At 39.0% G+C, this 27,248-nt stretch overlaps 3 protein-coding genes across 12 annotated transcripts in view; 1 reads left to right on the top strand and 2 right to left on the bottom strand.

Moving 5' to 3' along the window:
* Window positions 1-13,072, bottom strand: part of LOC137864880 (transmembrane protein 180-like) — a 19,598-nt gene extending 6,526 nt beyond the window's left edge. For 2 of the 8 annotated variants that reach the window (XM_068699460.1, XM_068699459.1), the window contains exons 1-6: window positions 12,376-12,495; window positions 8,817-8,996; window positions 7,334-8,068; window positions 4,884-5,038; window positions 3,311-3,394; window positions 2,179-2,322 (exon numbers count right to left, since the gene is read on the bottom strand). In XM_068699460.1, the coding sequence (XP_068555561.1) occupies window positions 2,179-2,322; window positions 3,311-3,394; window positions 4,884-5,038; window positions 7,334-8,068; window positions 8,817-8,996; window positions 12,376-12,465 (1,388 nt within the window). In that variant the 5' untranslated portion in view covers window positions 12,466-12,495. Of the gene's footprint in view, window positions 1-2,178; window positions 2,323-3,310; window positions 3,395-4,063; window positions 4,181-4,875; window positions 5,039-7,333; window positions 8,069-8,816; window positions 8,997-11,488; window positions 11,977-12,317; window positions 12,496-13,039 lie in introns of those variants that run through there. The other 6 variants (XR_011101673.1, XR_011101672.1, XM_068699463.1 and 3 more) reach the window with 6 other exon arrangements.
* Window positions 12,499-26,713, top strand: CDR2 (cerebellar degeneration related protein 2). Of its 2 annotated transcripts, XM_068699466.1 has the most exons (6): window positions 12,499-12,776; window positions 13,714-13,781; window positions 17,324-17,436; window positions 20,754-20,902; window positions 21,175-21,339; window positions 22,525-26,713. In XM_068699466.1, exons 3-6 carry the CDS (start codon window positions 17,398-17,400, stop codon window positions 23,390-23,392), a joined length of 1,221 nt encoding a protein of 406 aa, XP_068555567.1. In that variant the 5' UTR covers window positions 12,499-12,776; window positions 13,714-13,781; window positions 17,324-17,397; the 3' UTR covers window positions 23,393-26,713. The 2 variants fall into 2 exon arrangements, with proteins under 2 accessions (XP_068555567.1, XP_068555566.1); XM_068699465.1 differs by lacking the exon at window positions 13,714-13,781.
* POLR3E (RNA polymerase III subunit E) overlaps window positions 26,390-27,248 on the bottom strand; it is a 29,788-nt gene continuing 28,929 nt past the window's right edge. For both annotated transcript variants that reach the window (XM_068699456.1, XM_068699457.1), the window contains exon 21: window positions 26,390-27,248. In XM_068699456.1, the coding sequence (XP_068555557.1) occupies window positions 27,192-27,248 (57 nt within the window). In that variant the 3' untranslated portion in view covers window positions 26,390-27,191.

The following is a 27,248-nucleotide window of genomic DNA, read 5'->3' as shown; positions in this document are numbered from 1 at the left end:
TACTAGATATTGCAAGCATTGGAGAAGGAAGGACATAGCTGAGACTGTATTGGCATGGATCATAACATTTTGTTACATGTAATTCGCATGTTATTTATTTATTATAATATTGTTAACAATTTGAGCATGTTTGAAGTGATCTCCTGATTCAGTTTCTGTTTGTCCCCAAAAAACAACTCCGTCCTGAGACAAGTGTGTATTAGCTGCCTGCCTATGTACGGCTGAAATCACAGATCAGCTAATTGAGTTTGAATATATATAGGTAATTTAACTCAGTCAACGGTCAGAGTACATCGCCATGGGCAAAGTGACTCCCGAAAAACAATCTTCAGTAGTCTTGTCTTTGTGGACATGCACACTGTACTCCGCTCACAAAGAAAGCACTTACTGACCAATACAGGAATTATTATTTTTTTTTAATATCAGATTTTTATTAATTCTTCTCCAGAGATGCTGCAGGATTTCTCAGCTAGCTGGAAGAAATGTCAAATGACTAAGATCAGACTCAGATGGTCAAATTTGGAGTTCAAGTCTAATGTACACATGAACACACACATATACAGAATGCGTGCAGACTCTTTTGTATTTAAGACATTCTTTTTGAGGGGGTGGGCAAGGTATATATGAAGAATATTTTGGGTGCATTTTTGATTAACTGATCTCAACTTTGTACCTTTAAGCTGTTCCTTGCACTAGTAAAATAAATCAACATAAATCAGTTTCAACATGACTCAATTCCAAATACAGGTTTTAGAGATTGAGTAATCAAAGTATTTCAACTCTATATTCAATAAATTTATTGTTGCTATAGTCCAGAATCTACTTATTGGAAAAAAAAAAAATAGAACTACTGTGATTTAAAATCCATTCACAAAGGGATCGTTTCTCTGGTTAGAAGGGAACAGATCTGAACTTTTCTTGCTTGAAATCTGAATTTCTCTGAATCATCAAGATGAATATATTCAAGCTTTCTCATAATTCAACATCCAGTTCAACCTACCACTCTTCTGCAAAAATCACTCATCTTATTTGACATTATAATGAGGTTCACGTCCTTATCACATCATCTCACTGGCTGACTATCCACAGAATGCATTAAAATCAAATCAACTGTTCTCAAGCACAGCCTCAGACATAAGCCTTCTTTGCTTATGTCAAGATATTTTTCTGAAGACTACCTGTTGCACTTTTATGTTGTCCTTTTCCTCATATTTTTTTTATTTTTTTTTTAGAATTTTCCTCAAATATAAAATATTCTCTTAGCCTTAGGTAACACGTAACCAGTCTTTTCTCCTTCAAGAGCTATCTCCACAAAAGTTGGTATAGAATAATTATCTTCTATGCATTTTTTAAGCTTTCTAATCAGAATTGAGTAAAGGAGCTATGTAGTATTTAGGATATCCATGTTGTTCTTTCAAACAAATCCTAATCAGACTAATTTTTGCTTTTTAGAGCTGACTTCAATAACACCGTATGTTGTTCTTTCCTTTTGTTGGACATAAATAAACACTTTGACCTCTTTAGTGTACTGACTCCCTGTTAATTTATTTATTTACTTTTAAAGCCCATGCATTTCCAATATGCTAACTAGCAACCACAGCTTTATGCTGCGTATTAAGGTCTCTAGGGAATGCAATGAAATCATTAGCGTTAGAATGGTAAGTCGTGTAGAAGCCAAAATGATACTCCTATTTGAGGTAAATTCCCCTCCCTCCAGTGATTATACTGCTTTCTCTCAAATAAAAAATATATCCTAAAAGCAAACCTATTATGATTACATATTCAAGGAAATAGGCTTGTGAGACAAACAAAACACAGAAGCCAGGACTACATCTATCTTAATAAGAAGTAGTAGGTGACCTCAAACTGTTTTTCTTATTTTTCCACAAAGAAAAGGGAGATGGTCAAATACTGAAATGTATCCTTTTTCCCCCAAAAATTAGGTAGGTGTGCTTAAATGTATTGTTTAATAAAGGATTTATTCCTTTTAAAAAAATCTAGAAAACATTTTATTTCTATACATAAAAAGAAAGCAAATGAAAAATATGTTTAAAATGCTTATATTTTTGAAGAACAGTTGATGCAAACTGATGGTAGATTAGTTTTCCATTTACTGTCTGAATGACAGGATTATTTCACTCTAAATTCTGTGATTTAAAGCATCCTTTTTGAACTCACCTTGGATCAGGCTGAGCAACTTCATTATTCAAGTTCTCATATCCAAATTGATTTAGTATGGTAACCACAAGCATTGGAGCCAAAGATTGGGCAGGCTTGGTAAATAAAGCATTGGTACCAAAAACCATAGAGGAAAGTGGTGATCTAAAATATTTCAGAAAATAAAAACAAACATACAACACCACATTATTAGTATGTAGAATCAATTACAATAATGATTCTCTAAATCCTGTTAATATGCAAATGTTAACTCACAATAGCTAGCTTTATATTTTATACATATTGATTGCAAACAGATCAGCTATCATAATGAAATCTCATTTTATTTGGAAAAATAAAAATTAAAGACAAAAAAAAACACCTCTGGGCTATATACAGCTTGGCCCCAGTTCTGAAATGACTTGCACACAATTCAACTTTTCCACACTGAGTAATTATTGAAGCTAAGCTAGACTGAACAATGCATGGAAAATTAATTACAATGTAAGGTTACACACATGAAGCCATAAAAGGATTTTTCTCCGTAAAAGCAATAGTTCTCACCTTTGAGGGTGAAGTCCTGTAATACCCTTTGATCAAGATTGAATCTGTACTAATACAAACATTGATGTAACCAACAGGAAGTTGCTTGGATTTTTATCAAAGTGCAAAAGACCCATGAGTTGTCATATGCTAGCTCACAGCTGGTTTTATCAATTTTTATTTCAGAGAGATAACAGCAACCACTCAGACTTTGAAGTTTGCACTTTAAGTAGTATAGGTAAAACTTTCTAAACTCCTTTTCCATGTTAGGAAGGTGACAATAGATGTATAGGGTTACAAAATAATTCAATTTAAGCTGACATTAACAAACACTAAAAAAAAAAAGCCACCTGGAGAACTTGGCTTATACGATAGTACAATTAAAACTAGGAATTACCTAATAAGCTGTTCAAAGTGCTCTACTGAAGTAATGACAGGAAACTTCATTAAAGTTCTTATCTTTACTTGTGCTACGTTGTTCTTACAAAAAGTACTTCTGTGTCGAGCACCCACAATCACTTACTGCCTTCCCTTGACATAATCTAACTTACTAAGGAGTAACATGAGAAATTAGAGCGTATTTCAAGAAAAACAGTTAGGAATGACATACCTCCGCTTGTGCTTTATTAAATCTGCATCAACAATATCTGCCAAGGGCAAATTGAACAAACTAAATGAAGCTTGTACAATTACCCTAAAGGAAGACAAAATAATTAAGATCTTTTTAAAACACATTTTCAAAATAAAAATGGTAACTGATGCCTAATTCTAGCATGTGCACCCAACTACACTGACATTTCTGGATAAACACAAAACAGAGATGTTCATTAAAACATGGTGACGTATGTTTAAACAGAAGTTCTGAAAGCATTGGTAGGTCTGTTCTTAATTGAGAATTAGAAGTTGATATGCAGACCTAACTTTTTTTTTCCTTTTTTTTTTTTTTTTTTTTTCCCCAGACACTGGTGGAAAGAGTCACAAATACTTGCTTGATATTATCAGTAAATGTCATTTAAAGTGACATGAAGAAAAAGAAAACACCTTATAGGAACAAAAAACTCAAAATGTCCTCTTGAAATCTGAGATAGACATGGAAAGGACTGGAAAGCCCATATGCATGATGAATTTCAAAGTGGAAGAATTAGAAAAATAAAAAGATTTTATATGCATTCCTATGTACGTATTCACATTTTGCATGCATATATGCATTTAAATATGTACACACACAAATCTGACTCTTAAACTGCTAACTGAAACCATAAATTAAAGTATCAGGACTTCAACATTTTGTTAAATTTTAGCTGTGGTTATCTTTTACTTATGAGAGGCTTTGAACAATTACCACTTTAAAGTCTTTAGGTACCTTTTAAGATTTTCCTGTGGAAATCCAAATATATCTTCATCATTTAAAGTGTGCAGGTAATGAAATGCAATTTATTGGTCACACAATTCACTGTTACAGTAGCTCATGACTGAAATACTGAAAATGAGAATGAAAATAGGGGGAAAAAAAAGAAAGAAAAAAAGAAAAAGGTAGAAAAGGAAGGTAGGAACATGTAGAAATAAAGCAATGAAATAAAAAATGAAGAGAGAAAAATGAACTGCTGCAATAATGTTCTGATACAAACAGGTCTTTATTTCTAAATAAGTTTTTGCAAACATTCTAATGTGCTTCCTCAATTAAAGAATTACTTCCTGGCATCATACTTCCCCATTGCTACTGAAAATGCAACTTAGTATTGGTTACCTAATAGATACCTGACTTATTGGTACTTATTTTGCAGTGTAGTACACAAGTGTTCATGCAGTACAAAACGTGGTCTGAGGCTTCCCTAGCAAACACTCACTGAAGAGTTCCTCTTCTGAAATCTTTGTAGTCAACAAGAGGTTCTGCTTACCTTGAATGTGAATTTGTCTCGTTAAAATAGACACATGGCAGGAAGCATTTGGCTGCAAACCACTGATCAACCTTTTTTTTTTTTTTTTTTTAAAGCAGAAATTGAAAGCTGAAGCATACTAAAATGAAAGCTGAAAGAAGTTGTAAGCAGAGTTTTGAGTTTTCTGATGATTGAAACAGAACAGAAAGAAAGCAGTGGCAAAATCTTCAGGCTATTAGAAACAACTGTCCACTCTGTTAGAATTATTTAAGTTGTGTCTATGAAAAAGGAAACATACTTGCTTACATGTTTGTTGTGAGATAAAATGCCAAAAGATAATAATGTTCTGGTCCTAGAAAAAACATGACAGCAGCAGCTACTCCTTCAAAGTAAAAGGAAAACAAGATGATTCTGTAATAACCAAACTTCTTCAATGAAGCGTGACTGAGAAGAACAAGGCACTGAAAAGACAACATATACACATACATGAGGAAAAGACATAGTATAGTATTTCAGCAGTAGGAGAGCTATAAAGCACAGAACAGACACAAATAAATCATTACTACCCATTAAAGAAGAAAAAGCCTTTATAAAACGTACAAACCAAATTAAAATATAAGAATTCAACAAAGAAAATATTTACTGGATCATTCTATGCTACCTCAACCGGGTAAGAATGGTTTCCTTTCACTCAAAACTAGCCGGATAAGAACTGTTACATTCTGAGGAAAATACTTTTCCCCATGTTGCCTCACTGTTATTTAATGGTCATGATCTTTGTCTGATACTTCTTAAACAATTAACTTTGCAGCATGTTAACTGTAAACCAAGCATCTTGCCTCTTGAATTTTAATTGCTGATCAGTTCTCTTTCCTGGACAGTGTAATATTCAGATGAAGAACAAGAAGGAAATCTCCTTATACATTTGTTCTCACATTTGGATACTTTAACACAACGCATAAGACCAGGATGCTACAACGAGACAAAAATTACTATGGCAAATACAATTTCCAAGCTCAAGTCTTCTACTTAGAACAATGATCAAAGAGGTAAAACAAATCTAGAAAGTTGGTATAGCAACAAAATCTGATTGTAAGAAACTAAACATACTCCTCGTTCCAGGCTATTTTCATTTTTTTTCATAAATGGGCTTATACTAGAAATTGTAAGATGTTATTTAATGGATGCTATTGTAAAGAACATGACCTTGTCTCCCTATAATTGAGAAATAACCCTGTCTCAGGAAGCACTTATGATTTAGAAAATTCCTTATTATCTGCATATTTTAAGACAGCATATTTTAAGAAAAAATGCTTACATAATGATGCTTTACATTTAAATTTGCCTTTGTTTCAGCAACAAGGTTTCCCTTGTAGGCAGATTTTATTCTTTGCAGACACTACTAAAAGGAACCTGAGACTGAAGCTGCAGTCTGTTTGAGCACAGGCCGTCAAAGCACGGTTCATAAGAAGGGGCTTTATTTTACAAGGGCTGGGTGCTTTTCCAGTAAGTGAAGTTCAGGCCATTGCCACCAGAGAATTCTCTTATTATATCTTGAGCTGAAAGGGACAAAACCTGAGAAAAATAAGGTCACAGAAAACTCTCTATGGTTCAGTGACCTCCTAGACAAAGAGTCTCTGGGGACCAGAGAGAAATGCATTTTCTGAAAGATTGTTCGTTTCACAGTGTCATGCTGATTGTATCACCAGTGGTGACTGCTATATATTGATTGATTAGCATATTTAAGCTTTCCTAACTTCTGTAGTTTCTGATTTATTTCTGAAGTTCATAGCCTATCTGAGTTACAGAAGAAGAAACTATAAAACTTGTGGTAAGGATAAAAGTTGAAATGATTTATATTTAAGTGTTATGGAATAGAAAAGATATGTTTAGGATCTGGGGGAGAAAAAAAAGTCACTTCTGTGTTATATATGCAAAAGCCAAAAAATCTAACTGACTTTGAACTGTGAATTCCAGGTGCACTTCCATGTTATCCTCTTTTAGATTCTACCTACTGAAAAATGAGTATGTTTACATCCAGTGGGACATATTTTTGCTGTCTTTCTTGCTCTCACACATTACTGGTTTGGGTTCTCATTTCTTTTACAGTCTGCTGTTCCTCCCACCATCTCTGTCTGGGGTCTTGAAATCTTTCTCCATACGAAGTAAATGTAGCTGACCAAGACAGTAAACAATAAAATACATGGGAACAAATTATTCTCCAAAACCAGCCATATAGAGTTTTGTTTGCTTTCATATATTTCAACAATGCTTTTAATACCTAATTAACTTTTCCAGTGTTTTGTGCAGTTTATCTCAGAAACTTCCTGAAGAAGAGATTACTCTTTCATCATATATTACAAATCAAAAACAGAGACAAAATAATTAAGAATTATATAGATTTTGCCTTTAGGAACTTTTTATCTTGAGCGTGCTTTTCATTCCTTTATACTTGGGCATTACAAATCATGTAGGCCACAAAACATTAATTCCTTGCATATTCACATTTCACATTCTTGTAAAATGGTTTTCTACCAGTCTGCCTGCTTGTCCTTTCTCTGGTAAGTCTTCCATACCTACTGGTACTTTCTTCTTTCAGGGCATTGTTGAGCTAGATTTGTTTCTTGGTATGTCCAGTCATTTATGCTGGAGACACCATTTTTTCAACGAACACTGTAAATAGATACCTTAATCTAATAAGAACTACTAAAACATCATATTTTCATATTTTGAAATATGAAAGTGATACTGCCTACCTGAGGACAAATAAAGCCAGCTCCATACATGATACTTCTTATTGAGGAAGAAAGGACATCCTTAGGAATGAGATTATCCGCAAAGATCATCATAAACTTGTTGCAGAATGCTAGGTGAAAGACTTGGAAGAAGTTCATAGTTACAAAAAATAAAAAGTTTTTCTCTGTCATAATCTGTTTGGTCAATGAAATTACAGAGGACCAGGAGAGAACTCTATCACCATTTTCTAGATTAGCATTCTCTGTAAGCACTTCTCGCTGTTCATACTGACTAGTACTATACTTGCCTGTGTAACACATACAAGCTGTTGCTAATGCTGCAACCAAAACAGCAAAAGCCTGAAAATTGGCAAAATTTTCCATATTATCTGATATTAGACCACAAAAGAGAATGCTCGTAGATCCGATTAACGTTGCTACTTGGTTGTATTTAATAAGCTGAAGCCTACTTTCATGTCTTGTTGAAATTTCTGCAAAGAGCGCACACTGCGCAAGAAGCACAAAAGTAAGCAAACCATCAAAAGCACATAATGCAACAATAAGGTGAAGACCACTTAGCCAGTCACCTTCTTCATAATGTTTCCAAGGAAACCAAGGAAGCAAAAAGGCTAATGCGTATAAAGGAGCTCCATATAAAATTGAGAACTGGCGTCTTGAGCAGCATGCGAGTTTGGAGTTATCTTGGATATATCCGAAAAGAGGATCATTAATGGCATTCCATATCATGAATACAACCTGGGGCAAACAAGCAAGAAACACAACAGAATTTATCATTGGTGTGATTTTCCTGCACAGGTTATACAAACCCTGAAGTAATACACACAGTATTTATTTATCATGAATTTCTATTAAAGGAATCAAAAAAGATGAAAGGTCAAAACCAAACTTGGGACCAAATTCTTAAAGGTATTTAGAGTTTACATTAATTTTTGAAAGAAACCAAAAGGAGTAAGTAGGCAGGTATAAACAACAAGTGAACCTGCATCTCTTAGACTTCACTCCTTCAAACACTTTTATACCCGGGACGTATCTTGCAAACTCTCACAGCAAATAATTCACAGCATGAGCTGGCCCATTACATTCAGGAGTCTATTTACAACAAGAGTTGGACACCTGGATAATGACTTGCAGAATAAGGGCAGTATTTAAGTACCTGAATACCTCAAAGGAAAGCACTAAAGTCAAGGATATCTATGGAGCTAAGGTGCAAGATTAGTTTAAAACATTAAGTGAAACTATCAAAGGTAAAAATCTTTCCAGCAATTGAAGTTTGGAGTCTTTTAGTCTAAAGACTGTAACTACTGGGTTTTATGTGTATTTTCACTTGTATATAAATTAACTAAATTTAAAGTTAATGTACCTTATAACGATTTTCAATGCATTCAAAAGAAATACATTAAAAAACAAACAAACAAAAAACCACTTTGTTATAACACAGACACATAATACACAATGGTAATCAAAATATTCCATTGTACAATACCTGTGCTTGATGAAACGCTACTTCTGAAATTTTGTATTGGTTTAGGAAAAGCTTAACGTAGTAGAAATTAAAGATACTGTTCATCATTCCTGCACCTAATGTAGTCATGGAGTATGCCAGTGCATTAGGTTGAATTCCCAAAACAAACTTCATCTTCCAAATTGTACGAATCTCTTCTTCCTCAAGTTACAAAAAAAAAAAAAAATACAAAAGTTGGTAAAATATTTTTCTAAATAAAATGCTATGGGAGATTGGCTTGTTTCAGAGGTGTAGGGATGGACTCTTATAGGAAAACTTCCCCATCCTCACTTTTTCTTCTAAAATTAGCAACACATTTTATTGAGTTATAAGACACTGAGCACAAAACTGAATAGGTACAAAATATTAAGAAGTCAGTGACATTTCTAAATCTAATCAATGCTTACAAATCAATACAACAAGTAGACAGAAATTTAAAAGAATCCTTTCCAAACTGGTGCATGAAAATCTGCTATTTCAAACACTAATGCTTGTTTGGAGGTTAAAGTAACTCCATAAATTTTAGATCTTTCTTGCTAGCTACGTAGTTTTAGAATTATGAAGCTGTGTAGGAATGAAGTGACTCAATTCATAACCCTACGTATTCCATAGCTATGAATGTCAAATGCAGCATACACTTAGATGAGTATTTCTTTCAAAACAAGTATAGTTTTGTTTTTGCATCTTTAAATGTTAATAGCTAACAAGCATGGAAGCAATGATTTTAAATAATAAACAAATGAGATATGAACAGAAGCCATAAAACCATTAAAACACTTTTTAACAGTTTAAACATTTTCCTACTAGAAGAGACCACATGTAAACAAAATCCTGAAAGTAACTGGTATAGGGCAATACAGCACTTAAAGTACTTCCTAGTAACAGAAATACTTTAATATAGTTCTGTAAGATATCAAACAGATCTTCAGCCAACATTTTTAAGATGCTGACTTTTTCCACGTATCTAGCAATTAACTGAAGTATGTTTGGTGTAATCTATCCCATGAAAAATAGCTAGCTTCAGGAAACCTCAACCTTCTAAAGTAATGATTATATTTATGGTTCTTGACCAGATTCAGTTCTATGATCCCAATACAAAAATACTTCTACCAGTTACCTCTTTTTAACTGAGTATTTAGTATTCTTTATATCTATTTGAAAGATGCTGTCTGCCAGTAATTTGGAGATACTTCAGGTTCACATTTCAGCCTTATGCACACTAACTCCAGAGCTTCACAACCTGCTGTCAATAGTCCACATTTTGCTCCTCTGAGTTATATTTACAATTTTAACCTAAATGCAGTTTTCAAATATCCATCAAAATACACAGTTTGAGTATCTGCTTGGTTTGAAGATATGCTTGATAAACACATCTACAAGCAACTCCCTGAACTCATCATATCAATGATCACAACCATGAAAGACACAGGTAATTTAAAGCAAGGTGGTTTCCAGCCTTCTTGCTTCCTGTGGTTCACAAAGTGGCAGAGGACAGGCTGCTGTGAGGGCAGATGGTAACCTCCTGATCACCAGGTGAGGCCAGACAAAAGCTGCAAATCAAGTAGAGGCTGGAGAAGCATCTATGCTGGCTCAGAGGGTGGAACAGCAGTTTCTCCATCCCCTCCCAAACACAGAAAGTGAACTATTTACAGAGCACATAAAAGGTGGTTGGTTACATTTTTTGTGCATATCTTTAAGGTGCTCACATATGAATCTATATGCAAAGAGAAGGTAACTTCTCTTGACAGGTAAGAAAAAAATCAAGCTGACAGACAACTTGAACTAAGTTTTTTCTTTATAAAGACAATTTATTTATGAGAATATGACTGAATTTTTAGATATTTGAGCATGAGTATTTTCAAATTTATTTTTCAGAGAGCTATGGCTGCAAAGGCTCTTTCATTTCCATGTGATGGAATTTTTAATCTTTGTAACACGTTTGGTTTCATAAACTGAGAAATCTTAAATGAAGAATAAGGTTATTGAAAAAATGGAATCTGGAATGTTTGTTTTTAAAAAGAGGTATTAAAATTGTGAAAGACATTATAATAAGTGTGTTACTGATAAGCATCACATTTTTTTTTTTTTTTTTTAAGAAGAAATGTGTGTTCAAGCCTTCACAAATGTACTTAACAAAGTGATTTATGTAGAAGGTATCTTTGGAAAGGTAGATATTTCACCCGCAACCCCGTCTGGGTTTTCAAATGGAAAACCAGAGGCCTCTTTTCTCCCTCAAATTCCACAGGCACCAGGAATAAGCATGCTTGACATTAACATTCATTTCTCAAATCGTACTTGACTCAGTTCCTTCCTACACATAAATAGAAAAATGGTTCCCTTAGCTTCAGAAAAATTGAAAGCATTTCTTCTACAAAAACCTTCTAACAATGTGCAACCAGGCCTCCAGTGTCATGACTAATTATAATACACAGGATCTGACACAACTCTTTACACTAATTGGTACATCTGCTCCTGTACCTTGTTTATGAAATAGGTTCAATTAGAAGTTGAGGTACCACACTTCCTTTCCCAAAAGATGTGCTCTTTAATTGTACAACAATGAAATCATGCATGAGTACCCCCTCCTCTTCCGAAGAGTCAGAGCCTTTACACTGAGCACATTAAAGCACAGGTGTTGACATTTTGTGACTCACAGAAGGCAATCAGCTGCAGAAATGCCTCGTGGTTGCAACCGCGTTAATACAGACGAGCCAAGAGAAGAGGCTGTTTAAAGCAGCGAGGCGCAGCATGGCATTACTCGCAGCTCTCCCAGGGCTGGGTGATGACCTCTAGAAGCAGCCAGAGCACAAACTTGGAGAAGAAAAGTGGATTCCCCAGTGGTAACGAGCTTTGGCTGGACCACACGGGGTGGCAGCAGGCCCCGCTGGGTCCCGCACTGCCGTGTGGTGCTCATAGCCCTGATAGTCACAAACACCTTCCTCGTCCTCAGCCCCATGAGGGCAGGGCTCAGATTAAACCCCTTCCTAGTCCTGAGGGGTACTGCCGAGGGACGGGCTGCTGAGGGCGGATGAGAGCAGCAAGCACCCGGCGCAGGAGGCACCGCCAGTGCCCCCGAGCCCGCGCAGCTCCTGACGGGCTGAGGGGGCGCTGCCCGGGGGCGCCGGCCTGCGAGAAGCGGGCACGCGGAGCTTCCTCCTCAGCAGCCCCAGTCCCGACTCCCGTCCCTCACAAGGCAGGAGGCCGCCGGAGCCACCCCCGGGCCCGCCCCGTGCCCAACGCGGAGCCTCCAAGCGGGCACCGCCGCTGAGGGGAGCCGAGGGTCCGCGCCCCGCCCCGCCTCACAGGCTGCTCCCTCAGCGCCCCGCGGGGGCTGCCGAGCCAGGGGGCGCTCCCCGAGAGCCGCGGCTTCTCCCCGCGCCCAGCCCCACCTCAGCCGCGGGGAGCCCCCACAGGGCCCAGCCCCCGCCGCGCTCCCCTCAGCCCCCCGCCCTGCCCTGCCCTGCCCGACCCGACCCGACCCACCTCCTCCCCCTGCTCCGCCACCGCCTGCTGGGGCGGGGCCGTATTAACCCGGGCCAACCTTCCCTTCTCTGCCATTGGCTCCCCGCCGCGGATCGGCGCGGTGATTGGCTCGGGCTCCTTTCCATCCGCCGGGCGGGCGGCTCCCCATTGGCTCCCCGCCGCGGAGCTGAGGGTGCCGCGTTTGAATCGCGGGGCGACGGGGGGCGGGCGGCCGGCGCCTGCCACGTTGCTGCCGGCGGCGGCGGCTCCGCGCGGCCCGGCCGGAAGGGGGAGAGGCTCGGCGAGGGATCGGCGGCGCCCGGCCATGGCCGGAGGCGGCCGCTGAGGGGAGAGGGAGCGGCTGGCCCGGGCCCCGCCGGGGGAAGGGAGAAGGGGGCGCGATGCTGGCCGGCAGCCTGGTGGAGGAGTTCGAGATCCGCGAGGATGAGCCCTGGTACGACCAGCAGGACCTGCAGCAAGGTGAGGCGGCACGGCGCGGCGCGGCGCGGGGCGGCGGGGAGCGGGCAGTCGGCGGGGCGGTCCCCGGGGGGTGCCCCCGGCTCGGTGACCCCCGGCGGGGCGAGCCCCGGAGGGGACGGGGTGGGTTCGGGCTGAAGCCGCCGGTGAGGGGCTGGGGGCGGTGGCGGTGGCAGCCCCGGCTCGCCTCGCCTCGCCCCGCCGCTGCAGCCCGCGGCTGCCTTTGTTCGCCGGGGCGAGGCGGGGAGGCGGCTGCCGCGAGGTACCTGAGCTGCGAGCGGCATCGGGAGCGGGGGGAGCTGAGGGCAGCCCGCCCTGCCGAGCCCACCCGAGGTGGTGGCACAGCCGAAAGTCTCCTGCGGACGCGATATGGAAGAAATGCGCGGCTTCCCTGAGAGCCTGCCGGCATTTGCTGCTCGGTACCGGCCCCGTGTGCGTGTTAAAGGGCCGGCTGGGAGCGGTGAGGTGCTGTCCTGCCACCCTGCCTTAGCCCCGCGCGGGTTTTAGGGTTTCACGCCGCCACACGCTGCTTCTTGCCGCTCTGCTGTAAGGAAAGGTGCCTGTGGAAGCCGTCCCTGGTTAAGCAGATTTTGTGCTGAGATCAGGCACCTGCCAGCAGGAACTTCTTCTGAGACAGGAATAGGTCCCTAATTGTATGCTTTGGGTTTTAAATAGCTTGCTTCTCAACTATGTTTAGGGATTCTGAGCTCAAAACAGACGTCTTCGTGGCTGTAGGTTATAAACCAATTAATTTAAGTAAGATCCTGAAACCATCCATGGTTTGCTGTCAAAAGGAAGAGAAGTTGGAAACGAGAAGACATGATTTAACTGTTTTTACAACATCAGCATTTAGGGGAGTAGAAGACTTATAAGGCGAATTCCTGATGCAGAGTGGCTGACTTCTTGCCTTACTGATGTTTAACTTCAAATTTTTTCATAGTTTAAATGACCATAAAATCACCACTTCGCTCCCTCCTGCGAGCTAGAAGACAGCAGTCCCTTCTAGAGGTCAGTGCATTTTGAGGGCTGGTTCATGCTCTCCCAGCAGTTGAACAGTCTTTTTCTGAGGATTATCTCTTACAAGCCCGAACGGAAGTGTCTGCTAGCCTTGCCAAAAGGGAAAGGAGGAAAATAATCTGATGGGCAAGTTGAAACGCAAAGTAGTTGTTCCTTCAGGGAGTGTTTGTAAAATGTTCCATTATACTCTATTCCTGCAGTCTGCAAGACACTTTTCATCCCTCTAAAACTAAGCGATACCAGTGTATGTAAACAGAGGAGCAAGATTGCTTATCGAGGTCTCTTTGTACTTTTCACAACCCAAACAATCTGTGCATGTCTAAGAACGGAGGAGCGTGTCTGTGAGAAAACACAGGTTTTTAAGCATTTAAGAAGCATCCTAAACAAGCCTGTACTTCTTCTCAGCCTGTCTTTGAAACTGAAAATCAGGGTAGGGTTTCAGGCGAACTTCAACAGTCTTTGTATGCATCAAAAGCTTTTGCCTTGACAATGGAGGTGGGCTTCTCTGGCATGCTGCTGCTGAAAACAGAACGTTTGTGGAATTCTTCTAAGGATGGGAACAGCCATCCCTCCTCCTGCAAGATCCGTGTCTTGCTGCAGTGTGCTGACCTTTGGAAAAGAGCTCTTTTATGAGTGTGCTTCTTGCTGTTACTTGCTTTAATAACACAGAGTAATCTGATCATGGAGGAGAGAATATACATCTCAGTAAGAAAAAGAAGGTTTAATTTTACAGTAAAATAAACTTCATCCGGGCTTACATATACATCTTGCGCTACTAATGACTTCTGCTATTCAAAAGTATAGACTTATTTTTAGATGGAAAATTATCTGAATCATTTTGTTATGTGGGTTATGAAATGTAGAAGATAAGGGTTTTGGTACTGTCTTCATCTTTTTCTCAATTACTGTAACACTGTCAAAGGAATTTGTGGGGAAGTGCTTGCAAATGAGGGCTTTGTAACACTGCTGAAGACCTATCACTGAAATCCTGTTCAGTTTAGAGATTCCTGATGCAGCTCTTAAATGGCATGAGTAAGACTGATCAGGTTTATGAAAATCAGGTTCTTAAGATTTGTGCTTATGCAGTTTGCATTATTAAAAACCTCTCTGCTTACATCTTCATGTTGAAAAAGGGAAAATGTGTAATTGTCTGTTGCAGGTTTTAACTACTAGTTTACATAAATTTTCAACAGAAAATGTAGTGTGCTTCTAGTATTATACAGCGACTAAGACAAATGTAAACTAATTTCTGTATCAGGAGAACATGTTCTACATCTGACTTAAAATTCTCTCTTAGGGAATATAGGGAGAAAAGGCATTTAATGTGGAAAAACAGATGCAAAGTAAACTCTTAATTTTAGGAGAGGTCAGATTGTTGTTGCCTTTTCTAGGGTAGCAGTTAAGAGTTTCATTGCATGTTACTGAGCTCTTCCACTTGTCTTCTCCCCCTCAAAAACAAATTACCTTAATTACAAAATAGCATGCTTCTCCCCTAGTAACTCATTTGTGCTTCTGCCATGCTAATGAACAGATTGGGTGTATAAGTACAGTGACATGAATTCTATTATTCGCATTGTGTTCAAAGTGCTGTGTGGTGTGCACTCCTTGATTTTGTAGATGTGGGGGCATTTAAGAATGAAACTGTCTACTCCTAAATGTATTTAAACATCAAAACAAACTTTCACTTTGGGAAGGAAAATGGCAGCAAAATTCCATTATGCATTAAGTCTTTAACATAATCCTAAAATCCTCTCTAAAGCTCTTATTCTACTCTATTAAAATAAAAGAATGGACTATTTAGTCTTTGCCTTGAATGATGCCAATATTGTTGACGGGCTTTAAAGATTGTGGGTGTTAGTAAAGATTTGTGTAGTATGAGAACTTGTGAATCAGGACTCTGTTTTATATAGGATGAAAGATGACTGTATTTGAAGACTCCAGTATTCTATAGAGTGATAGAACAAACAGCTTGGTGTTTGCTTTAGAAGTTGCTCTGTCCACGGATAAACAATATATGAGCTTTGTTTTAAAATGGGAAAATCTTAAGCAGGATGCCTTAAGGTTTTCTTATCCCAAATACTTTAAACCCTGGGAAAAAGCTCTAAAATCAGCTGTTTCTTAACAAGTGCTGTAACAATGAAAGAGCTACGTGAGGATAAACTGCTCGGTATAAACCAGCATTCAGTGGGGCTTCTAGTTCTACCAGGAACTTGGATGCAGTGTGACTTGTTTCCCACCTTAAAGTCACATTCTTAAATTCCACAAAAATTATTTCAAACAATGCACTGGAGCTGTAAAGAATGTGTAAAGAATACCACAGCTGCTGTTTGTCCAAACTTGGACATCTACAGCTTACAGAGACAAGTGAACAGGAACATTTGGCTGTTAGGTCTGAATTCAGTCCTTGGTTTATGCATCTAGATCAAGTAATCATTTTGGACAGGCTGCCAAACTGAAGGTTAGCACAAAACAATCTTGGAGCAGCATTCTGTCTACTCCAATGACTAGCTGATAATGTAACTGGGAAAGGGCAGGAAAGAGGTAAGATAACATGTTAAAACAAGGCCATCTTAATCAAATGAAAATGGGATACATTTTCTTGTCTTGCTTCAACTGCTGCTGATGCAGTACATGCTTTTTGTACCTTAATTTAAGACTTCTTGAATAGATTTTTTTTCTTGAATTTCCTTCTGTTTCCTTTCCTTCCCATTGGTGATGCCAGTCTGATCTATGAGCAAACTAACAAGACTGTCATGCGTGCAGGAGACAACATGGTCATGGTCCAGGTGATGGGAAGGAGGTGAAAAATAAGAGACTTTCAAAATCTGTTGGATTTTAAACATGTAATACCCTGCACAGAGTAATTACTATGGTAACCATAACACTAGATTGATATCATCACATAATGTTGAATTTTAAATTGTGTGTGTCTGTAAAGACAATATCATAGTAATACATAAGCTGTGGAACAAATATCAAGCCTCCCTTGAGAAAGGAACTGGGCGTTCAGATGATTTATTTCTTAATTCGAAACAACACTAGTCACCGCACCCTGGAGGTGATTGAAGATGACTGAAGTGAAATAGAGATTAAGTGCTTGGGAATAAATGACACTTAAAATGTTGTTTTGGAGCACATAAAGCAATTGCTGTCTCCTAGGTTTATGAGCTTGAAAAGCAGAATAGCTACATTTCTTTATTAGTTTTATGTCTTTACATATTCTTGTTTCACCATAAAGTGTCTGCAATTTTAATTCACCACTTTGATCCTGTGTGATCTGAGCTCCTTGCTGAAGGGGTAATGGGGAAGAACAGCAAAGTAAATGAGAGTGCAAGCAGCTTTGGCCCAGGTCTAGCCTGATAAGTTTGCTTTTACCTTTACTTTTCTAAAACATGACTGTTGTAAACATTGTGAAATGTAGTTAACAGACACCTCAAATAGAGATGCTGGTGCTGTACTGGGCAGGTGGAAGGAAGTGAAGAGAAGATGGCTGGCTGTGTCTGTAACGTGTGTACATATGACTTCTTTTTTAGATCTTCACCTTGCTGCTGAGCTTGGAAAGACACTACTGGATCGAAACACCGAATTAGAGGAATCTTTACAGCAAATGTATGCAACAAACCAAGAGCAACTGCAGGAGATAGAGGTAAATATTTAAGGGATCCAAGTGTTAAAGCATGTAAACATGCAACAAAATAGCACATAAGTTAGAAGATCTGAGTTTCTTGACATCTGACTGACACTTTCAAGACAATCACTGAGCAACTTTTAAGTACTTCTGCTACCTCAATAACATAGATAGGCTTTGATCATAGTTAGACCTGTTTGTCTCAGCAATGGAGTCTTTGTACCACTAACCTTATTGGATTTGTTTTACATAATGACAAAGGACTTGAGTTGTATACAGGAAAAGTTATTTCAGGAGTCTTATTGCTAAACTTTGCTCGTCTTAATTTCATATCATTTGACCTCTTATGATAAATTACTGCACTGAAATTTGAATGCTTGACTAAAGCATGAAAAGATTTGAGTAAAATCTGAGGATATGTACTTCTGTTAAACTGAGCTGTGGTAAAGGGAACTAAAGTAAAGTTCAATTAAAAATCAGCAAGAACAAACATTTAACTAGTACCTAAATACGGGATGTAATGGGTATATATTTCTGTAGTTACGGGGTAAGGGATCAGAACCACCCTCAGGAAACACTCAGCTTTGTTACTTGATGGAAAAACCTAACCATTTTTGGCAACGTCTTTTTTTTTTTTTTTTTTAACAGTGCTTATGTTCTTGCAGACATAGCATTTGTCAATGTAATGATTTTCATCTATTAAGAGGGCAATGCATGGTCTCTAATAATTAAATTTATTAAATATTCAGTACTTCTCTAACTGACAATATAATGGAAACGTAGTCCAGCATTTCAGTTTGGTTCTAGTATGAATCACAGGGACCAGGCTGTGACTGGTGTATGCTAAATTCTTACAAAATATGAATTAATTTGTGTAAGTAGAACTTGCGCAGTTACAGAGTGTTTTTGTACAGCTGCAACTTAAGACTTAAACATGTATCGTTGCTATGAAGGTGCTATACAAATACTGCTCTACTTAAGGTATTCAGAAGATGTGCAGATGGGATGCTTAGAGACATGGTGTAGTGGCAGACTTGGCAGTGCTAGGTTAACGGTGGGACTTGGTGATCTTAGAGGTCTTTTTTAACCTGAATGATTCTGTAATCAGCCATATTGTTGGAAGCGTTTAATACAGTTGCAACATGTTTTGAAATAACATAACTTTGCAGTCTCTAAGTGCTATATCCAGCATCTGTGCTTGATGTTTCCGTATCTTCCTAATTCTTAACTTGCTCATCTCTGCAAGCAGTAAATGGTCTTTCAGTGTTCTTAGAGCTACTTTGCTTGGGTTTTGACTAGCTTTTTTTAGTGCAAATAAAGTAATGAAATTCTTTCTACCCCCTGCCTCTATCCTCCCCAATAAATCCACTTCTTACAGGTAGTGAACTCTAAAACTTCTTCTTACAATGATTAAGGTCATTCTCAAATATGGCACTACCTTTTCTGAACTGAAAAGGAAGGGTCAAAGGCTTTTGGGATGCTTAAGATTATAGCTGGTATATACTAACATATTAAGTGCTTTACAGCCTTGGATCATTATATCTGACCTCTGTGCTGACATGTATGCCACTAATGAATCACTGTAGGTGTAATAAATGCTGGAGTGAAAGGGCAACTTTATTGCCATCTGAATATTAGTTCTCGGCATTCAGACTTCAGGAATACTGACTCTCCTTTGTCATGCAGTGGAACAGAAGTCTCAGCTGCTGCTTCATGTTAGCTGCTCAGTTGCTGGGGAGGTGGAACAAATGCAAACTTCTAAGGTGTTACCACAGCTGTGCTTTGTTTTCATGGCCTGGTTACAGCAGGCCAAATTAATACCAACACTAAAGATATTGGAGGGACAAGGTGGATTAAACTGGTGCTTTATATCTTCCATTCAGCTAAACCTTCTGCAAAACCCCACTGTGAGAAGTGGGAACATCTAATTCTGGTACCAAAACCTTGTTTCTGTGCTTAGTCAGTCTTGTATTGCTGAACAAAATATGAAGATCTCTAGCTCCTTCTGAGAGTGACCAATAGGGAAAGTTAATCTGAAGTGGGTCACATTGAGATTCTGCTGCTAATCCATAAACTATTTTTGTGTAAATCCTCTGTCACATGCGTACAGGCTACAGAAGGATCTAGCCAACTGCTATCGTGTTGATCTTCTAGAAGTCTGTATGTAGCAGTTACTAGTCCTAGATTAATTTATAATCTGTTCTTAAATTGCCTAAAATGTAAACCCATCAATCTCTCTTAAGGAGGTAAAAGGTTAAGTAGAACATTAGAAGTTTTCAGAATGTGCCTATGTAAAGAGAGGTAGATCTGCCTCAAAGTCCGATGGGTGTTCATACTTATCAGTGAGTAGCATGTAGTAAGAATGTATTGTAAGAAGGAAGTTCTATATAACAACAAAGTATTTCAGAATTAAAAGATTTTTGTTGTTGTTCTCAAGCCTGTTTAAAACAAACGTGTTTCTTTTTTGAACTGTATCAGTCCTACCGTATGTGGGACCATATAAGGCACTTGAATTAAGAGTCTTAAGTTATTGTTAACTTCTTATGCTGAGAATTCCAGGCTTTCTGAAATTATTCTAGACACTTAACAGACTATTTTGGTAACTGTAAGACTAAAGAGGATTAAAATGAGACCACTTTGTGTGTTTTATTAAAAAAAAAAAAAAAAAAACCTCTTGGTATTACAGTAACTGGAGTTCCCTATGAGAAATTAAAGAGTGAATCCAAAAGTTTGGTTGTACTTCCTGACACACAGTAGTCCACAAACTCTCTTAAGTGTGACCACAATCTAAATTGTGTTTTGCTGAACATAATGCTGCTTCAAAATGGAAAAACATAGGCCAGTTGGAAAAAGATATAGATAGTGCCACCCAATATTTCAGTTTAATGCTAAGAAAACTGTTGGGTCAACGTCATCACAAAACTTGTGATGGAGCCCACTGCAACTTTTAGAAAGACTCAATGGATAGTTAAGGGCTGTGTTGAAATTGGGATTTGTGGCTGTATTAGTGATGACTGCACTACAGGCAAACCCAGTCAAGAAGGCATGGGTACTAGCTAACAGCTTAGCTGCAGCAAGGATAGATAAAGGGAAAAAAAAACAGCACAAACAAACCAAACTCATCTGGGTGAAAGGCTGGATGATCAGTCTGTGTTGACCTCAGTGACAAAGCAAGCTAGCTAGCTGAGCTCTGATGGCACCTTTACAACTGTATGTTTTCCAAAGGACCCACTGGAATCTCTGTATTTCTGAAACTTATGTGTGAATAAAAGTGCAGAACAGTAGCTCTATGTGTGATTCAAGTGCAGACTAGTAACAGCAGTATTGTCTTGCAGTATCTCACAAAGCAAGTGGAGCTCTTGCGTCAAATGAATGATCAACATGCAAAAGTCTATGAGCAGCTGGATGTGACAGCAAGAGAACTAGAAGACACTAATCAAAAACTAGTTGCGGAGAGCAGAGCTTCACAACAAAAGATACTAAGGTAACAAACTTAGGCTAGATCCTCTTTTTTCCCCTCTGCTCTCAACTGTTAATATGAAAAGAGCAGACCAAGCATGTTTGTACAGTTACTGAATGGCTGTTTCTGTCTAGTGTTGTTCTACAACACTCTTAAATTGGTAACTTTATTTAAAAGTGTTTTGTGGCCAAAGAGCAGTCTTCAGAGGAGAAATTGCAATATGAGGGGATGAGAGCTTTTATCTTGTGTCCTTGACTGAACAGTCAAATGTTTTAACAGCAGTCCTTCACTTTTAGCTTGACAGAGACTATTGAAAATCTGCAAACACACATAGATGACCTTCAAAGACAAGTAGAAGAACTGAAGAAGTCTGGACGAGGCCGGATGAGCCATGAGAGATCTGACCAGCCAAGATCAATGCACAGCTTCTCGTGTTTGAAGGAGCTGTATGACCTTCGCCAGTAAGACTCTTGTCTTGCATACCAAATAAAATACTGAAATTATTTTAAGCAAAGTTTGAAAAACTAGAAACAAGCACAGATGTCAAGGAAGCTAGCAGAAAAGCATCTTATGTTCACAGCTAGCAAAATATCTCTGCAGTCCTGCATTGTGTGGTGTTGCCACTGCAGTGGCATGCTTCTGGTTGCAGACTGTAATAGCCTTTGTGGAAGACGAACTGTACATTCCACTCTCTTATCTTGAAACGTTCTGCCCCAAAGTTTCTAAGCATATAAAATCATAGCCCAGGAAGTCTACAAGGATTTGAACCTCCTTCTTTTCAGTCAGATAAAGTGCAAACAGATAATTACTAAATAAACATCCTAAACAATCTTTTCTGTAACTTACTATTTTCTTGGATGTCTGTGGGCATCTTGTCTTCAAGGAAGATGGAATAACTGCAGTAGATTTGCTGAATTTAAACTGGTTAAAATGGAGCCTGGAGCTCTGGGCTGCTTCTTAATTTTGAGCAGTTCTACCAAGCTGAACTGCTTTTGTGTGCCTATCAAAAGTCACCTGGGGTAAAAACTCAGTCTAGCTTCAGTCCTAGAAGGTAATGTCAGAAATGAAGCACCTTTACAGACAAGGAGAACAGGCTCTTTTGTCTGCTCTTCCAGTACTACATGGAAGTAGGACTGCAAAATAAGCAATCTCTGTATCCAAGTGTTATTTCTTGACATTTCGAAAGATAGGCATGTGGCTTCTTTCAAACTGCCAAAGGCTTGTGGCTACAGAATTGCCTTATCTTTTTTGAAGCTTGTTTCCACACTCAATAGTGACACAAGTTGTAAGAGTGGAAAGCTGTGGGAAAAAGATCTGAAGGGTCAGAAAGTATTACATGATACATGAATTTTTTTAAAAACTTAAATTCTAGACCTAGTTATTCAGTAAGCTGATCTATAACTTGAAACTGTTAAAAAGCTGCCATTCTGCTAGAGGGGGAAGGCTTGATGGCACATGAAGTATTTACAAACTCCCTTTGTGATTATTAAATGGACTGATAGGTTAGCAAAATGACTGCTATGTATATTCTGAGATATGTTAGCATTCAGTTTAAGTCTGTCATGAGTTACCTAGGACAGGAAAACTTTAGGTGGGGTCAGCTGTATTTCCTAGATTTCATAATACTTTTGTGTTTGTTTCTGCAGGTATTTTGTTTATGATCATGTGTTTGCAGAAAAGATAACTTCCATGGATAGTCAGCTGAGTCCTCTAGAAGAAGAAAATGAGAACTTAAAAAAGGCAGTTACAGTTCTGCAAGCCCAACTTAACCTAGAAAAAGAGAAGAGGATAACCATGGAAGAGGAATATAGTCTTGTGGTAAAAGAAAACTGTGACCTTGAACAGAGGCTTGCTGATATAGACTTGTATCGGGCTCGTGCAGAGGAGTTGGAAGTGGAAGTAGCTGAAATGCGCCAAATACTTCAGTCTGAAAACACATTCCATAATGCAGAGAAATTGGTGCCAGAATCATTTTTCATTTCATTCAAGGAATCCTTAGAAAGGGAGCTTGGTCAGAGCCCAGCAGATGATGGACTTCTGAACGTATGTGAGCTTGACAAGAAGGCACTGAAGCGGAGCAGTAGCGAAACTTTCCTAAGTAGCGCTGCAGGGGGAGACATTCTAAGGGGCCACGAAGAAACGTGTATTAGGAGAGCTGAAGCTGTGAAGCAGCGAGGAATCTCTGTGCTTAATGAAGTTGATGCTCAGTATAATGCTCTGAAAGTGAAGTATGAGGAACTTTTAAAGAAGTGTCAAATTGATGAAGATTCTTTGAAACACAAGGCTGTACAAACACTGAAGCAGTATTCCAAAGACCTTAATGTGGGAAATGCCCAGTATGATCTTTCAGCTAGCAATCAAGAATCCACAAATGTGGAGCTAAGTGACTCTCCTGCAAATGCTCCTCCTGAATATAAAGCACTCTTCAAGGAGATCTTTAGCTGTATCAAAAAAACGAAGGAAGAAATAGATGAACACAGATCTAAGTACAAGTCCCTCTCTTCTCAACCCTAACACTGGACTTGCTGATGACCCATTTTCTGTTGATGACTAATCTCTTATTCAAAGAGGGGAAAACCTTTACACAAATGTCAAAAGACCCCTTACACTGTTTCTTTTAGCACTCAGAATGAATGTTTTCAATTGGTTTGTAGACATGTAGTTAACAAGCTGGCTAGACTAGCAGTCTCCTTGTACCTATGTAGCAATAGATTTGATATTGTTTAGCACTGTCACACAAACCAGTGGTTGGAAAGCAAACAAACATCATAGCTTAATACTACACTACTTCATACTACACGATGCCTGTCCAGAGTAGTAATTGCCACTAGTTTCCCTAGTCCACTTCATATTAACAGAGCTAAGAAATCTGTTCAGTACTTCTCACAAGGAACCAGGCTATAAGCTTTTCTTTGCTTGCAGGTGGTGATCTAGCCCTGTAACTATGTAAAATGATGTAGAAAATGAACAAAAACAGAGCCCCTGACCAGTATCATGGGCAGCCTCTCCTTGAGTCTTGAGAACGAAGTGAACAGTCTAGCTGAACTTGCTTTGGCAGGGAGGTGGAGAGCAGGCACAGCAGCTTGCACTGTGCTTGGTTTAAGTTAATACCACCTTCTCATGTGCACTAAGCTCTCCCACAGGTTGGTATAAATTTCTTACTGAGAAAGGATTTGACAAAGTTTGTGTGGCTTTTAGGTATGGTTTCTTATATAGGGAACTTTGTCTTAAGGCAAGATACTGTGAATTGATTATGTATGTTATTTGGGACCTACTGTTCTTTTTTTGGTGGAATGCCTGCAAAGTGCATACATGTGTGTATTTGGTAAGATAGAAAGTTGTAATTTAGCTATTTAACTTTAGCAGTAGCATTGACATAGTGAAATAGCTTTTAAGCCTACCTACCACAGGCTCCCAGTGCTTTTGGAGACAGGTCAGGTAAAACCTTATATGGGTTCGTCTGTTGCTTCCAGTGGACCTATTCCATGCTGCCTACAGGGTGGATGTAACACTGCCAGAACATATCCTCCTGAAAACAGGGGCCCATGTTCTTGTTCTTCCTCTCCTTCTCCACTCCCTAATAATACGTTCATAGGTTTTCAAATTCTGGAAAACAAAACATGAAGATGTTCTTTAAAACTGCTTTGAAGTGTGAAGAATGGAAAACAAAAGCTAAGCAATTAAGGAGAAAGAGGGCACCAGGAGAGGCGACATCCTTCTTATAAAGTGTCTCATAACTTAATTTGTTCAACTGTTCTTGGGAACCACCTACTTATTGCCTTGTCTGAGTTGCTGCAATACACCAAACAGTTGAAAGCGTGTTGACAATTTCTCAGCTCTAGTTCAGCTGCTATTACCGTTCTGTCTGCCTTATGTACCCTGTTAAGCTTGTGTATAGCTGTCCTTCAGTTGCAGTATTAAGACTTCATTCATATTGTGGGAATTTCTCAAAAACATGTTGCATTCTTTAAAATTATTTAAAAATGGGAATCTGAATGTTGTGAATATTTTTCTAAGCAAATAAATAAGCCAGTCAAGCTACATGTGTAACTAGTAATTCTACCTATCTGTGCCAATCAGGAAACTGCAGATGGCACCTGCACTATCTAGTCTTGCAATCTTTCCATGATAGCTCAGAGTTCCCATTACATTTGCACTAAAAAAAAAAAATAATAAATTGCACTTAAAGGAAATGGATAGGTGTGTCTGGGATAGAAAACCAGAGGCAACTACGTGGTTTCTATTTCTTTCCTTGTTGGGGTGATTTGTCAGGGTTCAAAAAAAGGTGTTTGAGGGGTGAAAGACAGGAAAGCTTTTCTTCTGCCATTCGGTTAACTATATTGTTACTGTTTCCCTAATAGTTAGGTCCTCATCTAGAGACCTGCTGCTGGAAAGGAGTAACCTTAAAAGAGAAAGCTGTAATGCTGTTAGTCCAAGCCCTTTCCTGCTGACACTGCTCCCCATTTCAGGGAAAGGGGATCCATACCTGTGAGACCAGCAGTTATATAACAGCAGCTTAGAATTTCTGGTTAAATAGATGACCCTTAGTAGTTTAATGGTGTTTTCTAACAGTACACATTCTATATACTTTTTCAGCCTTTAAAAATACTCAAAATGTTCTTAAATTTCCAGGTAACTATTTCATTCTTCTGTATTATAACTTGCCCTTACCCACCTGTGCCACTGCTAAAGTGTATCACAGTACAGCCAGAGTTTAACACACTTATTCTGTAATAAACTCCAAGGTTGTCTTCTTTTGTAACTTCACTCATACTAGGGCTTCCCCAGGGAGAGGCTTTATATACACAACTACAGGTTACTGCTACAGCAACAAGGTCATACTAGGTAAGTGTCAAGATGTGGATGCACACAGGACAAAGGCTGCAAAAGCTGGCTGAACTTAAGTGCTGCCAAGTTGTATTTAAGTAGCCAATAAACTATGCTCGCATATGAACTCAGGTAGTTTTAGCAGTTTAAAAGTGTTTTCCACAGAAGTGTGAAATGCTGTAACTATGCCAAATGTTAAGCTTGGGCCAATCTTCTTTGGCTTAACTACCTTAATCTGTTTATTTTTGTCAACAACTGAGTCTTTTCTGAGCATAAGTAGATGAAGCTAATAGAATCTACCCGAACTTCTCATGTGATAGAAATTATAGTGAACAAAAATCAGTAAAAAGTAACATTGCTCTAAAACTCTTCCAGTAGGGTACTTCTTTTCATACTGCAGTTAGGCTTAAATGATAAACCTAGAACAGGAAAAAAAACTCAGTTACTGTACCTTGTGCAACAGGCTTTCATCTTGACAGCCACCTCTAAGCACCCCCTAAAGAACATGATGCAAGCAGAATAATGTAAAGCAAGTTAAGACATAGTTTATTATCTACCTGTAAGGTTTACTAAAACCATTCCTGACCTTTCTTTCCACTGTAAGCCTTTGGTCTCTAAAAGGAGCAGGGATAGTTTCCATTTCTTCCTGGACAAACAAGGCAGGGTACAGCAATATGCCACAGCTGACCTTCAAGATAAAATTTTATTTTTTAAAAAATTACACAAAATAGAGGTTTTACATTGTTGCCGAGTGTGATAACTACAGCTGGATGCCTTCTATGTGGTGCACTTACCTTGCTGTATTTGCACATAATGCAAAAAATCCCTCCAACAAAACCCACATCAATACACAAAATCCAGTAGTTGTCCCACATCTGTTTCAAGTGTAAATTCTTTTGCCAGTTCATTTCACAGACAACAGGTGACAACAATTGCTATGTAGTACACAGTTTAGAGACAGAGATTTTGTCACCCACCCCCCGGCCCTGACCTTTCCATGAACATCACTATCTCCTCTTCACAAAGAGAGCTGCAAGGGCTATGATAATGCTCAGACTAATGTCTGAGCATCTAGATATTTAACAAAAAATGGGATGTTTGTAAACAATTTTATTGGCATTACTTACAAAATAAAATATTAGACCATGATTTTTCCATCATGTCTGTGTCAGTATATGGTTTTATTTTATTATAATGAAAGAGAAGGAGAAGCAAAATACATTAGAAATTCCAGATTAATCAAACTGCAGACAGGGTCCCATGTTGTCTTTCTAGTTGCTCTCTGCGCCTAGGTGGCCATGCAAACAGATCTGTGAGTATGTTGTGATGTCAGTGACTGTCTTTCTGCAATGCCCACGTGCCCCAAAGTAGGTCAGATCCTGCCCCACACTCCCAAGGCCATGGCATTACTGTCTGTGCCGCCCACCGCAGGTTTCCTCTTTCATCCTGGAGAACATCTGAAGTAACAGAACTGCTGACACCACTGTCAAGACTGCACAGTCCCTTTAAGATACCACATTCCGCCGTAGCTCACACAGCAGTC

This window comes from Anas acuta, chromosome 15 (assembly GCF_963932015.1).
Source record: "Anas acuta chromosome 15, bAnaAcu1.1, whole genome shotgun sequence".
Taxonomy (NCBI): Eukaryota; Metazoa; Chordata; class Aves; order Anseriformes; family Anatidae; genus Anas; species Anas acuta.
This window is presented reverse-complemented; position numbering and strand designations above follow the sequence as displayed.